We start from the raw sequence: 16,176 nt of genomic DNA, 5'->3' as shown, positions 1-16,176 counted from the left end.
GGAACAAGAGGTTTGGCAATTGTTAATGCTGTAAAGTTACCCATGCATATATCCTGTAAATAAAAGGCTATTAAATTAAAAAAAAAAAAAAAACAATTTCCTCATCTAAAGTTCTCATGATATAACAGCTGCAGTTCCCATCCTTGCCCCTACTTTTTTCTTACAAAACAGCAATATTTCATCACTTCCATATATTATAAATTGCTTAATCATTCTTCAATCATTAGGCAGTTTTTTAAAATTGTTTATTATTAAAAAATAATATTGCTATAAATTTCTTCATACAGACAACTCTTACCAGTTTTCAGTAAACTTGATATATAAACACCCCAAAAGAGATGGCTACTGGGTCAAATCAAAAATATAATTCTTTAACTTTTCTTTATGATTCCAAATTGTTTTCCAAAATCGTTGGATCTCCTTAAAGCATAAAGTTGCATGTACTTTGAATTATAATCACTCTTTAAGACAATGTTTCCAAGGATTCTGTAATACAAGTGATAAACTACATGCGTTAAGGCAAAATTTATCCCTATTCTTTTTTTTTGCTGAGGCAATTGGGGTTAAGTGACTTCCCCAGGGTCACACAGCTAGGAAGTATTAAGCATCTGAGGCTGGATTTGAACTCAGGTCAGTGCTCTATCCACCTAATTTTTTCTTAAGAATCGTTATAATGCATAACCACAAAATATAACTTAAAAGAATTTATTCATAAATATAGAATCATATATTTAGACAATTCAAGTTGTGAAGTTCAATTACTCCAGGTAGCAGTCAATCATCAAGCATTTAGTAAGAACTTACTATATGCCAGGCATTGTATTAAGTCCTAAGGATAAAAGAAGTACTAAGGACAAAACAAGCAAACAGTGTATTTACTCCATTCCTTTCAGAGAAATCACATTCTAATGAAGAGTATAACACTCAAAGATATATAAGATTTGAACTGTACGTGTGTGTGTGTGTGTGTGTGTGTGTGTGAGAGAGAGAGAGAGAGAGAGAGAGAAGAGAGACAAAGACAGAAAAACAGATGAGAGACAGAGATAGACAGATAGATGTAGATACTCACATATATGTAGATAGATGTAATTAGTTAGAAAGATAGATAAGAGAGAGAATAGATAAGAATAGATATATGGGAGAGAAAGAAGAAAGAGGTAGGTACCATCAAAGGAAATACCTCATTTTACAGAAGAAGAAACTGAGGGCAAGGAGATTTGTGATTTGATCAAAATCATACATGAAGTAAACAATAGGTTCATGCTTTGAACCCAGATTCTCTGATTCCAAAACTCATATTTTTGCTACTGTACCCCTTAGCAATGACTTTTTCACCTAGAACCTTCCCAATTGTATAGAATAAACAGAGTTAATAACTAAAGGAATGTGGAGCCCTTTTGGGACATCCCCAGGGAATGTTACCACCCTTTACAGATTCCAGAACCTTACTCTGTTCCTGTCCTACTCTGCTTTATTGGCAAAATTCTTAAACAAGTAGCAAGTTTCCATTCTCCTTTTTCCCCTCTCATATTTACCCCCTTCCTTCCTATTCTCACAGGCTACCACCCTATTTTAATAATAGATATTTCTATGTTTATACAGAGCCTTGTGCCTTACATAGGCACTTATCTCAGAACTCTATACTATGGGTAATAGAGACAATAATTTTTACAGATGAGCAAATGGAGGATCAAAGAAGCCACACAATTTGTTCTAAGTCACATAAAGCTATTATCATGGTGGCAAAGCCAGAATTCAAACCAGGTCCTCACTTTCCAAAAGTCAATATTTGTTTTTTTCTACACACATACATAGACAGACATATTTGTATGTATATGAGTGTATGTGTATAGGTATATATTATGTATATGTTTTATATATGCATACACTGTTTTCTTTATACTACTTTATGAATGAGAAGAATGCTCATTTTGAAGTGAGGAAGACTTCAGTTCAAATTGAACCTTGGATACCAGCTTGTGACCCTGGAAAAGTCACATAATCTCTTGTAACCTCGTTTCCTCATCTATAAGACAGAGATGATAATAGTTGCTACTTCATGGGTTATTGTGAGAATCAAAGTGCTTTCCTAACTCTAAAGTGTTATATAAATGTTAGCTATTGTCATCATCTAAAATCTCAGGATGTTATGCTGAAAAGTACTTCAAGGATAAAATTAAGGATCAGAAAAATTAAGTGACTTGACCAAGAGCATATAACTGATAAAAGGCAATTAGCATATACTCAAGTCTTTAATTAGCAATCTCATGGCTGTTCTATCATATTATGCTCCTGCCTCACCCTTGAATCACTGTAACTGCATCCTGGATTATAAGGCTCCCTCACCTCCAGTCTCACATCCATCATGCATACTACAAACAAAAAGCATTCCTAAAATTTTCATTTTGATCATGTCACTCTCCTGCCCAAAAGTATTCAATTCTCTAAGCTGCCTAGATTGACTCTGGTTTAACCTGGAATTCAAGGTTCTCTACAATTTGACCCCAAACTACTTTTCCACAGCTGCCCAATCAAGTCCTATTTTTAGTGCTTAGCTCTACCTAAACCAACAAGGTGGAGGCTCAATACCCCCAAAATAGCATCACAGCCTGGTGACCTACACAGATGAGGATGAACTGCTCCTAGGCTGAAACGATTTTTTCTTTCTCTGACCTCAGAGGATACAGCAGGTCAATATGTGAACAATGATTGTATTCCACAGCTGATTGATTGCATGTTGCATTGTGACATCTCTTCTATTATTTTCATAATTTCATTTAAATCTTGTATCATTAACTCTTTATCTTTATTCTCTTTGTTGTTTGCTTGTTGGAGAGATGCTTCCAACTACACTGAAAACTTATTGATGAAAGCAAATTAATTGTATTTTCTTTCTGAATTCTTCAGGGGGCCTTGCATGGTACTTTGTACCCAGAAGGTGGCTGATAAATATTTGCTGATTTGATTTTCCCTTTTGACATTCCAATGATGAAAAATGATTCAGATATGCAAATACTAACTTCAGATTAATAGTCAAACTTGAAACCTCCTAGAGGACAGGAGTAAAGAAAGACACATGCACATGAATCATCTTGTTGGGAATATGTGGGTGTGAATATGAAAACAGAAGTGAGAATACATTTAGAAGCTCAAAAGTTGAGTACAGACTAAAAAAACTATCTTCTCGATAGATCTTCTTCATGTTGGAAAATGGAATTAATATTTAGAAATAAATCTGTTTCTAAAAACCAAAGACTTTTTTGTTTTGATATCTGTATTGATATAAAAAGGGAATGTTGAAAATTTGAGTGACTTTATTAAATTGCATTCACTGCCTCTCCCGGAAAGTCATTCAAAATATAAACATGTTTATATGAAAAGATTGATGATTAAAGAGAACAGGAAGAAAGGGTTTTAATCTACATCAATGTAATACTGAAGTGAAACTATTCAGAACTGAGTCTAATCTCAAACCAGAAAATCAGAAAAGAAATTTTGAAACCATATAATCAATCTGTTGCCTCCCAGAAGTACTATGCTTACACCATCCCAGAAAGATGAATTTGTTGTACATTTTCCACACTTTGTATTTCAACAAATTTGTCAAGGCTGAAAGACATAACTTTCTGATTCTGCCAATGCATTCTGCTTCAATTTTTCCAGAATCTATACTTCAAAAACACAGTGCTGGCTGACTAACTTGCACATTGTGGCTGGGCTGTTTAAAAAATGAAATCACTTCATCTAGACCCAGGAAATGAAGTTAAAAAATGAAAAAAAAAAGATAATTCATGCAAGATTTCTAAAGACTCCCTAATAATCACACTTTCATAACCACCATCAATACTATTATAAAAAGAATCTCCACACTTTGTACTTCTCTATCCAAAGGAAATCACTGGTCTAGTCTCTCTCCCTTATCAAAGAGGTGTTTGGCTCTCATAGAGCTAGGTGTTTATCTCCTTCTATACAGATTAAAACCTAGATATACCTTAGCCTCCTGAACAATGTTTGACCAGGTTCTTTACTCCCTAACTCCTTGCCTTATTTCCCTTATCTGTATTTGGTGTCCTCATTGTGGATGAGCATCTGTGGCCTTGCTGACCTATTTGACCGTAGGCATTCTTCCCATACCTCTCCCTCTCTTCTCCATCAAGAACACAAAACAATAATGCTGCCCTCTTTCACTTCTACTTTTCAACAGACAAACTCAGTCATTCTACATTAGGCTATCTCTTCTTCCCTTTGTAAATTTTGATTCATGGTGCCTCTCTTATTTAGAACACACACTGCTTAACTCCTCCATTTCAATCTGTAGACAAATTTCTTAAAGGTCCAACCCGATCTCCCCCTACTAAGCTTTCTTTTATCCCCCAAAATTGAAAGTGATCTTACCTAAAACTTTCTTTTTTATCACCTTTTTGTCCTTGGCATATTCTTTCTAATATCATACTCATTTGTGTTGAATTTCACATACTTTTTAATCCTTATATCCAAACTACACTGCCTTGTATAAAATAGACAATGAATAGTGAGGCATTCCTCAAATTAACCAGTATAGATACATCCTTTTTGATCTTCTTATTCTTTCTTACATCTCTATCCAGTTATATCAGGAAAAAACTCTCATGCTTCTTATTGTTTATGAAAAATAGATACAATTTGATGTACATCATCGGTTTCAAGAGAAGAGGTTTCAAAGAGTTGAAAAGAGAAATATCCATGGCCACTAATTCTAAAAGTAAAGTCAGCCCTAGAGAGATAGTATGCTTTAAAGAAAAAATCCTACCAATACAGAATTTGAACAAGAAAGAAAAAAGTACTTCTATCTAGTCAGTCAATAACTATTTATTAAATATCCATTAAGTGCCAGGAACTAAGGAAAATGATGTAGATAAACTCATTAGCCAATTTAGATTTTAAAAACACATGTACGATAAATGGAAATGTAGGCAAGTTAACAAAGGATCCATACAAAAGGAAGTGGCATAGTCTTACAACAACAGAGAAAAATTATATCAAAGTTCAGAATGAATTGGTACTGAAGATGAAGTCAAAAAACAACTGAATAATCAATTACTCCAATATTCAATTTTTGGACCAATATCCAAGATATGTGATCTAAGGTCACATCATTGGAATCTGAATCCAGATCTCACCAGAAATTCTGTTGTTCTTTTCTGTATAAAATGTAATGCTGCTCAAGTTGTATGATAGGATAATAGATAACACAGAGAAGGAAAATCCTATTTTTCATCTGTTTTTCTCTATGAGTAGGAATAATCTACAGATTTGGGGACTATGGAAAAAATAAAAGGAGAAATTGAAAGCCATGAAATGGGAGAAGATAGTAAGAGTACTTAGATTCCTTTAATTAGTTTAAGTCATCATCTCTGAACCTATTGCACTTGAATATTAGAAACAATAGCAGTGTTATTATTGAGTTGCTGTGAGCAATCTCTAAAAAATTCATAGAGAATGGGAAAAGACACCAAGAGGTCATAAATGAGAAAATGTCCCAATTTTCAACAAAAAGGAGATGAAAGAAAGAAAATTTAAGGGAAATGAGAGCATGAAAATTTTCCAACAGGTGAAACTTTTAATTCTTAACAAAATTCTAGCACTTTAATAAACTCTAAATAATTATGGATTTTTTTTAAATTCCAGAAAATTAAAGAGATGACTTGTGAACATTTATAAAGGAAACAGTGATCACCAAGAGTCAGCCACATCTACTAGACCAGTGCTTCTTAAACTGTGACCCAGATGGGGTCACATAACAGAATGTGGGGGTTGCAAAAAAATTTGGCAACAGTAAAAAGTTTCTGAACACAACCAAAAATCAATTCAAAATCGAAGATGTGACTTCTCTGCAATACACAATATAGGCACTTTTCAGTATGCATGTACAAACACTGACAGAATTATTTCAGCTCAGATTAAAGATGGGATCATATAAAATTTCCTCAGACAAAAAGAACTTTCAAGTGGAAAAAGTTTAAGAAACCTTATGCTAGACCAACAGCTCTAGGCAGAGATGCTGGAATGGTCTGACATTTTCTTCTCCAGTTCATTTTACATATGAGGAAACTGAGGCAAACGGATTTAAGTGACTTGTCCAGGACAATAACAGTGTCTAAATACAGCAAGTACATAATAAATGTTTGTTAATCTAACCAACAGGGTTTATCAGGCAGATGATTAATTCCTTCACTGAAGTCACATATTGACCTTAGGTTGTCAAAGTTTTGATAGGTAGTACTAAATTGGAAAGGCTTCAGGTGTGGATTCAGGGATTAGCAACAGAGATTAGCAAAGCTGAGTTCAAAAAGAGCTTATCATAAAGATATTTACAAGTTGATAAATGATAAAAAATTTTAAATGATAAAAAATTTTAAAATGATAAAAACCTGAAAAATCATTTACTATATTATATTAAATTTGTAATCAATATTAGTAGAAGATGTAGAAAGGCATTTCATCACCAAATTATGAAATCACAAATCACTGAAGCATTGTAAAATGTAAACTGGAGAGATCAAAATATCAAAGAAACAGTATACTATACTTTGAGAAGGTGTTTGACAAAACTTCTTATGATATTTGTAGATAAAACCACGGGCATCTAGGTGGCACAGTGGACAGAGAATTGAGCCTGGAGATAGGAGGACTCCTCTTCCTGAGTTCAAATTTGATCTCAGATACTTATTAGCTGGGTGATCCTGAGCAAGTCACTTCACCTATTTGCCTTAGTTTCCTCATCTGTAAAATGAGCTGAAGAAGGAAATAGCAAACCGCTCCAGTAGCTTTGCCAATAAAACTCCATAGGGTCAGGAAGAGGTGGATAGAATTGAAACAACTTAAAAACATCACGATACTTGTACAACCTACCTCACCTGGAAGTTATGAAGAATATGCTAGTTGCTATATAAATGAGTTACTATCACTGAAGCAGTAGTGGATAGAGTACTGGGCCTGGACCTACAAAGACCTACCTGGCTTTAATTGTGATCTCAGAAACTAACTGTGCAATTCTGGTCAAGTTATTGAACCTCTAGCTGCCTCAGTTTCCTCAGCTATAAGATAGGATAATAATTGCACTCACTTCACAAAGACTGTGTGAGGATCAAATGGAAAAAGTGCTTAGCCCGTGGCTAGCACATAATAAGCAATATAAAAATGATAATTCCTTTCTCTTCTCTCCATTGAAAAATTGGACAATACCTAAAAAAAATGTAAGCAAGATAATGAAGGACTATGAACCATGACACACAAAGAATATAAGAAGGAACTAGTTAAGTTTAGCCAGGAAAAAATGAAAAGACTGAGTGAGAAAAAAGGAAAATATAATCTCCTTGAAGGCACAGATCATTTTGATTTTGTATATCCAGTTGCTATTGTCCAGTCTTTTTCAGTTGTGTCCAACTCTTCCTGACCCCATTTGGAGTTTTCTTGGCAGAGAAGCTATAGTGGGTTTGCCATTTTCTTCTCCAGCTCACTTTACAGAAATGGAAACTGAGACAAACAGGGTTAAGTGACTTGCTCAGGGCAATCACAGTACCTAAATACAGAAGATGCCTAATAAATGTTTCTGAATCTAAGTGATACATTTAACACTGACATGGTAACAAGGACTTTTGAAGGACTATCAGCTAGAAGATGCTTTATGCTGGCTCTGGAAGACACAATTTAAGTTAACAGACTGACTTAGTTTGAAGCAAAGCTTTATCATAGCAGCCCCAAATGTTGAATGAGTGGCTTCAGAAGGTAGATATCTGCACAAAGAAGCTTGATAATTGGGGGTAACTGATGAATGAAATGCTCTCAGATCTCCATGGATTATCAAGATTCTATATTTAATTCATGATCTAAAAATCAATGCACCACTAACCATAAAATATCAATAAAAAATAGTCAAATAATTTTAAAATGAAACAGGGGCATCTATTACAATAGTTCTTGAAATTGCTGAAAAGTATAGATAAAGATAGACAAACAGACAAATAGACAGGCAGTCAGACAGACATAGATAGATAGATCGAACATCAAACAAAAAGATAACTATATAAATACATAAAAATCTTATCTATTTCTGGGCACAGAACAGAGACAATGGCTCAGAGCCAGAAAGAATTCAAATCCAAATCTCACATACAGGAAGCCTGGGCATATTCCAAATAACTCTCTAATACTATAAGATGAAAAGGTGACAATCTGCATTAGTAAAAGGACCCTCTATTATAGGATTTCTCTATATCAATACAATTACAAATATGGGACAAAATAAGGGAAAGAAAAGAAGGAAAGCTTGTTTTCTCTTAATTAAATGTGTTTTCTTAATTTTATTAAATTTTTACTCAAGTACTAGAATTCAAGATAATGTGATTGTTGTTGTTTTTGTTGTTTTTAATAGCTTTTTATATACAAAACATATGCATGGGTAATTTTCCAACATTGACCCTTGCAAAAATTTCTGTTTCAACTTTTCTCCTCCTTCTCTTCACCCCCTCCCCTAAGTGGCAAGTAGTCCCACACATGTTAAATATGTTAAAGAGTATGTTAAATACAATATATGTATACATGTTTATACAGTTATCTTGCCGCACAAGAAAGATCGGATTTAGAATGAAGATAAAAATAACCTGAGAAGAAAAAACAAAAATGCAAGCAAACAATAACAGAAAGAGTGGAAATGTTATGTTGTGATCCATACTCATTTTCCAGTGTTCTTTCTCTGGGTGTAGTTGATTCTGTTCATTACAGAGCAATTGGAACTGACTTGGATCCTCTCATTGTTGAAGAGAGTCATATCCATCAGAATTGATCATTATATAGTATTGTTGTTGAAGTATATAATGATCTCCTGGTTCTGCTCATTTCACTTAGCATCAGTTCATATATGTCTCTCCAAGCCTCTCTCAAAATAACTTTTTTTTAAACTATTAATTATTTGTCTGCTTAATTTTTAATTTCAATTACTAACACTGAAAAATAGTATAAAATTAATTTTATATCAAAAAGTATATTTTAGGATGGTCTTTTATAAGCTAATTACAGTTTATATTTACCTGTAAGTGCTTTATAATTTATAAAGAACTTTCCTTAAAATTTCCCTACCAATTAAAAGCATTTCTAATGAACCTACTCTATGCCAAGCACTGTCAGGCACTAGAAATACAAGTACAAAGACATGAAACAACCCTTACTCAGAAGGTGCTACTTATTAACTAAGAAGATATATGTATACCACATAAATAGAAAGTTGATAAATATAAGTATATACAAAGTAGTTAAATACCAGATAGATTGGGAGGGAAATATATACAAGATAAGTAGTGCAAGTATTATTATAACCAGTTAAATGAGAAAGCTGAGTTTTGGAGAGATTAAGTAGTATGTCTATTTTCACAATGCTCTTTATATCCAGATCTTCAAGTCCAGGTGTGTTTCTGTTTCACATGAAATAGTAGTTTCTCTAGAAACCATTAGAATCTCTCACAGAAGCAGAATTCTTACAGCTAAAATTATAATATTATTTCCATGGGAAAATAATTCTAAAATTCCAATGACAAATTTACAACAAACTTTAGGAATACAGCCCAGTTTTTCAAATCAAGAACTTAATTTGATATGTGTATTGTCCTCAGTGATGCAGATTAACTTGAGTTCTGAAGTCAGAAGCAATAGGAAAGAAGGATCTCTTTTGCAAGGTATTAAATTTAATATTCCTTTGTAAAGATCAAAACTAATTCTGCATGGATGTTTGACTTCTATAGAGAAATAGTACTATAGAAATCAAAAGGATAAATGTGTGTATGTCTACAGACATATACATATGAGATATATATGCATATAAATTATGATGTGATATAGACATATAAATTTGTATATATAGTGATCAGAACCATTCTCTCCCAGGGAGTCTCATTAGGTATTTAAAAGTCTTGGACATCTAAACTACGCATCTAAAATAAAGCTTGTTCTATGTAATTCCAACTTGAAAACCTGCTCCCTAGCTTCTATTTCAGATTATTTTTAATTAACTTCATTGGCATTTTGCATCCTGCTATGAAAAGTCCGCCTAATAGTCTCAGAGGATCCTCCCAAGAGAGAAGAATGCATTAAATCACACATTATCACATTATCGTGTATTTCAGTACTTAGAGTCCACATATTAAAGGCTTGGCAAGAACATCAGGGAAAAAAAAAATATGAATAAGTTTCACTGGCTAACAAATATTATTCAGATGGTATTATTCTTAATATAATAGGCTAAAAAGTTAGAACACAGATTTCCTGTTTCTCCACATTCATCCCAGTAAACACATAGAATAACTTTAAAATTCTATTCCCTATCACTTTTTCTCAATCCTAACTAACTCTGGGATCTTGGGGAAATTTTTTGACTGAGTCTCTGGGTTTAAGTGTGCATAGGTGAAAAAGGCAGTGGATTTGGACTCAAGAAATCTGCTTTAAAATTCCAGCATTACCACAGGCAAGTCATTACCATCTCTGCACTCCAGTTGACTCATCTGTGAAATGGGAATGATAGTAATTATCCCCAGGCAGAGGAACACTCTAGATAAAACTTAAAGCATTATAGAAATGTTAATCAACAATTATAATACTAAGATAAACAAACCCTAAATGTATTTCCTAGACTATAAATGAAGGTGCTTGATTAAGTGATAATTGATCACAATTAGTAAGCTAATTCATCACAAATTAACATCAAATCATCTATAAGTTTACTTTTTTCCTTTTTTTTTTTTTTTTTTTTTTTTTTTTTGTCAAAGCAATCAGGGATAAGTGACTTGCCCAGAGTCACATAGCTAAGTGTCAAATGTCTGAGGTCATATTTAGATCCCGATTCTCCTGACTCCAGGGTTGGTGCTCTATCCACTATGCCAAACTGCTCATTGTTTTCTTTTTTTCTTGATAACTTGTTTAATTTTTAAAATAACTTAATCAAAAAAGTAAAGATTTGTAAAGTAGCCCCTGAATAGGACATGTTCTTGTCATTGTGCAAACATAAGTTCTTTTCAAGTTTTCTCCAAATATAGAACCACTTCCAGAAATAGCATCACTATGTTTCCAGTCACCAAAGATCAGAACTTATAGTCAGCTTTGCTTCTTGCTTCCTTCATTACCCACATCGATCCATTGGGAGTACTCTAGATTCCTCATCTTTTACATCCATCCTTTCTGTGTATTTACAATGCAACAACCCTACTTCAGGCCCTCATCCCTGTCTTCTTGAATTGCCAGAATCTGTCTCCTTGCCTTGGATCTTCTTCCTCTGAACCAAACCCACCCTTCCTTCATACAACTGCCAAAATAATCTTCTTAGGATATTAGTCTATATCATCATCCCAGTAAAAAATCTCTCACTGTTACCACTGGCTGTTAGGATAAAAAGTAAATTCCTAGCTTTGGAAGCTTAGTTCCTTCTCAAAATGGTTCCAAACTACATTTAAAACTTCATTATGAAGACAGCTAGGTGGCACAGTGGATAGATCATAGTCTCTGGAGTCAAAGGAACTGAGTTCAAAAACAGCCTCAGACATTCACTAGCTGTGACCCTGGGCAAGTAACTTAACCTGCAATTGCCTCCCAAAAAAGGTTCATTACATGTTATTTCCATTAAGTTTTCCAGAATTGATGTGATGTCTCTTACCTCCACTAATTTGCACAGAAATTCAAATCCTTTAGGTGTGATGATTTTCTTCTTCATTTCCCCTTTCAGAATCTTTCTTATCCTTCACATTGATTCAATTTAATTTGGCAGGCAAATATTAAGCACCTATTATATGTGAGACATTGTTCTAGGCACTAGTTTTCAAAGGCATAAGTGAAAAATAATTCCTGCTCTCAGAGAGCTTGCATTCTAATGAAAGCTAAAACATATAAATAGAAAAAAAAAAACAAGATAATTTGAGGTGATCTAGAGAACTAATAAACAAGCAGTTTAGAAAACGGTTTGGTAGAAGGAGACATACAAACTAAGCCTTAAAGCAATACCAAGATTCTAAAAGGGAGGTGAGAAAGACATATACTTCAGGCATATAAGGACACTCCTTACAGAGACATGGAACCTGCAGAAGCTATGTTAGATTAAGGCAGCCACCAAGTCAACCATTTGGAATGAAACATAGACTGCGTAAAAGAAGATAATGAGAAATAAGTTTGGAAAAACAAACTGGAACCAGATTGTAAAGAGTTTAAATGCCACCTTAAGGAATCTGAATTTTACCATAGAGGAAATTGGGAGGCAGTGAAGATTTTTAAGCAAGAATTGACTTGGCCAACTCTTTAGGAAGGTCAACTTGCTTTAGGAAGTTTACTTTGGCAGCTGTGTAAAAGAGGATTGGAAAAGGGAAATATTAGAGGCAAAAATACTAACTAGAACTTACTAAAATTGTCCAGGCTTCAGGCCTCAACTATGTTGATGGTGACTAATTGAATGGACAGAAGAGAATGGATATGAAAGCTGTAAAGGTAAAATTCACAACTCTGGGCAGATGATATGGGGGCAAAAAAAAAAAAAAAAAAAGGAAGAATAACACCAAAACTGAAAACCTGGATGACTTTTGTTGGTGTCCTCAACAGAAACTGGGAAGTGTGGAGGAGAAATAGGTTAAGGGGCTGGGGTGGGGGGGAGAAAATGAGTTGAATAGGACTTGATTTTGAAATGCCCATGCAGATGGAGAAATCTAATACATAGCTGATAATGACAGAAGCTTAGGAAAGAGATTGGTAGAAATAAAAATCAATAGGAAGATTAGTGTTCCATTTAAACAGTGCTTTCTCATGAAGTCTTTTCTGCTTCTCCCAAAGAGGGCATGGGACTAGAGATCAGGAAGATTAATTAGAATAAATCCAGCTTCAGACATTGACTATGTTACATTAGACAAATCACTTAATCTGTTTCAGCCTCAAATCTTCATCTGTAGAATGGGGGCAATAATAGCATCTAATTCCCAGAGTTTTTAATGACTAAACAAGATGATACATTTAAAGCACTCTGCACATTTTAGAAGCACTATATAATTATAAACTATTATTATTTCTAATGATGTTTGCATGTTTTTTTAATAAAGCCTCAGTTAGCTTCAGCTACTTCCTATCACAAATTCATCAATCTGTATTTTAGAGGATTACCCTAAGGAAAAGACTACAAAAGGTCATGAGAAGCACAGTAGGAGAAAATTCTGCATATAAATATTCTCTACCATGACCTAGAAATACAATTGAAATAAGTTAATTTTCAATTAAAATCAAAGTCATGTTCACATTCTATATAAATGAGCTTTAAACAGCTTATTCTCAAACTTCATACAGTAAGTACTGGATAGATCCTTAGGGTTTGATCATATGACACTCACAATGACCCACTCTACAGGTGAAATAACTTGTCATTCCAAGCTCTTATAGCAGCTTTCTGTGAGAATACTTTAAAAAATAAAAATAAGTATACACAATTAAAATAAGGATCAATAATCTAGAAAGTTACTTTTTAAAATAACAATTGTTCAAAAGTTCCAAATTGATTTTATGTCACAAACATTGTTTAGGGTGATAAATGGCCCATGTCTGAATATAAACAGCATGCTGATTACTTGAAATGAATATAAAGGTCATCCATAATGACAAGAAAATTCTTCTATTTACAATAATATGTGTAGAACAAAGATGGTTTCTAGAAAAACACCTGTTCATCATTCCAGTTCTACATGTGTGATTTTTTTTGAGCTAATTCATTTTTGTTTTCTCTGTTTAGAAATTATGAGTCATTTTTTTAGAACAGAAAAACAATAACTTTAATTCAATTTTACAGTCCTCCATACCAGAACATTTTTCTTTAACCATGGGTATTTTATGGTTTCAGACATTTTTCTTTAACCATGGGTATTTTATGGTTTCATCTGCTCAGGCTTTGATTTACTTCTTATCTCTCATTTCCTTCTATGTCCTTAAAAAAAAAAACCCAAAAGGCTATAATTTTGTTATTAAAAAGAACAACAACAACTGTTCCATTATCATTTAAACTGAAAATAGATTAGATTTCTTAACTTTAAAAAGTATGGATTTTGATATTCCTTATCAGTGATCTTCCAACTAGAATTGTCAGTGGATTAAAAAAAAAAAAAAAAAAAGTACCAGAAAGCAGAGGTCATACCTGTGTATAGATCACAAAGGAAAATAAGGAGTGTTATCTCTAGTAGAAGAAAGCTATTGTCTACTTTGTTTATAAGGCTGCTTTGAAAATTACGCAAATGAAAAATTACCTTCTTTTACAAACAGTACTGAACAAGAGAGTTAATTCATTCTTGTGAAGTGTTCTTTTAAAGGCATCTATATACCAAACTAAACAATTAAGTGAAAATGTATACATGGGCCCTTTCAAAGAAGTAGGACACAGGAACTAGGATTAGGAAAAGGGTTTCAAGATAGCCTCCATGACAGATTAAACCAAAAGCACAGACATGTTCACAGACCTACAGTATTCCCAAATCTACTGAGGGGAGAGGAATTCCAAAGGCATTTCTGAGCTCTACTTCTAAGCACAGTTTCTTCAACTTAAAAAAATAAATAAATAAAAGAGGGAATTGTACTAAGTGGCCTCTAGCTCCTCTTCCAGCTTGAGATCTATGATCCTATGAGTTTTAGGTCCTTAGTTATAAAAAAGTATTTTCCCTCAAAATGAAGTGAATCAATCCTTTCTCTCCAGCATGGGGAAAGAGGAATATTAGTCCTGGCATCTGATACTTTTCTTGGTAATGATTTTAAATTCTACACATGCAAAAGGTCAGTGCTACAGAGGTTAGAACAGGTCCACATATACCACACACAAATTTTTTTTTTTAAAAAGTCAATAATTATAAAGAAACTTTAAAACGAGCAACTTACCCCCAGGGAGTGAGATCAAAAATCTGCTTTCAGACTCAGCTCCACGCTTTGGCCCTTCAGGCCGAGAAGGAAGAGGTTCTCCCACTTGGGACATCTGCCAGTCTCTCACCCCTTCTGACACAACTAACAGACGACCCTGAAGGAACAAACAAATGAAAGGACTTTTATGTGTTGCATTCGGGACTTACTGCAGCAAACGGGGGAGGGGGGGGAGAAATAACATTTTATAAGAAAAGCACACCACCCACCAAGAATATTTCCTCCCCTAGCTCCCCTCCTCAAGCCCCACCCCTTGGGAAGTTTTGATTTGAAAAGGAGAAGAAGTAAGCAAACTATTACACTGTCACCCGACCGCTAAAGTAAAGTTTCTGCTAGTCCTGGGGGTGGGGAGGGAAGAGCTCAGAAGGGCTGGATGTGTGGGTGCTAGGGAAGGAGGTGGGAGGGAGGAGAGGGGGCTCGGTTTGAGTTTGGGAGAAGAGGGAGGAGGAGCCAGCAAAGTGACGGGAGGGGAGGGGGAGACAGGAAAGCCCCTCCTCTCGCGGGGCGGTGGGGAAAACCAACTAACCAACTCCTCGAAACTGACAAACTTCACTTACGTACCTCTGCATCCCTGTCAGCGAACCGACGCACTCTTCCTATTCCCGTCCCCCGCCTCTCCTGCAGTGGAAAGTTAGCTGGCCTCCGGGAGCCGCAGCATCTCCCGTCCCGAGGCCGTGGCCCTGGCCCTGGCCTCGGCTTTGGCCGCCGCTGCTGCCGTCGCCGCCGCCGCCGCTGCAGTTGTTGCTGCTCCGGGACTATGTCTCTGCCTGGACTCTGCTGCGCTGGCTCCGCGCACCCCGCCCCTTCCCCGCGCCCCCGAGCACCCACCACTGGGGACCTTTCGCCCTGTACCTCCTCTTCCCTCTTCCTCCCCTTCCCTCCCCTCCCACCACACTTCAGAAACACTTTTCTTTCTTTCTTTCTTTTTTCATCATTTCCGGATCATGAAAGCATCTAACTCTTGGCGGGTGGCCACAGCCACTGAGACTGAAGGGAGGCGCAGCTCGGGGTCCTGCTGCCCGCCTTGCTCCTCCCCACCCCCTGGTCCGTGTCTGGGTCAGGAGGCCAGAAGGCTGCTCAGTCCTCTGGACGGGATTTTATAGCTCAGACTTCGCCCTACAGATGGGCCTCTGGAAAAGAGGGTGGGAAGCAAATGTCCTGTACCCCACCCCCCAACACACACACACACACACACACACACACACACACACACACCCTTCTAATACA

General features: G+C 35.4%; 1 protein-coding gene across 3 annotated transcripts in view; it reads right to left on the bottom strand.

Moving 5' to 3' along the window:
• The window catches only part of MDFIC (MyoD family inhibitor domain containing), a 112,805-nt gene extending 97,107 nt beyond the window's left edge, over positions 1 to 15,698 (bottom strand). Inside the window, exons 1-2 of one of the 3 annotated variants that reach the window (XM_031938847.1) lie at positions 15,511 to 15,698; positions 14,911 to 15,046 (exon numbers count right to left, since the gene is read on the bottom strand). In XM_031938847.1, coding sequence (XP_031794707.1) covers positions 14,911 to 15,004 — 94 coding nt within the window. In that variant the 5' untranslated portion in view covers positions 15,005 to 15,046; positions 15,511 to 15,698. The other 2 variants (XM_012550979.3, XM_031938848.1) reach the window with 2 other exon arrangements.
• Positions 15,699 to 16,176: the final 478 nt, after the last annotated feature.

The sequence above is a fragment of the Sarcophilus harrisii genome, chromosome 5 (genome assembly GCF_902635505.1).
Source record: "Sarcophilus harrisii chromosome 5, mSarHar1.11, whole genome shotgun sequence".
Taxonomy (NCBI): domain Eukaryota; kingdom Metazoa; phylum Chordata; class Mammalia; order Dasyuromorphia; family Dasyuridae; genus Sarcophilus; species Sarcophilus harrisii.
The sequence above is the reverse complement of the archived record's forward strand: the minus strand, read 5'-3'. Positions and strand labels throughout refer to the sequence as shown.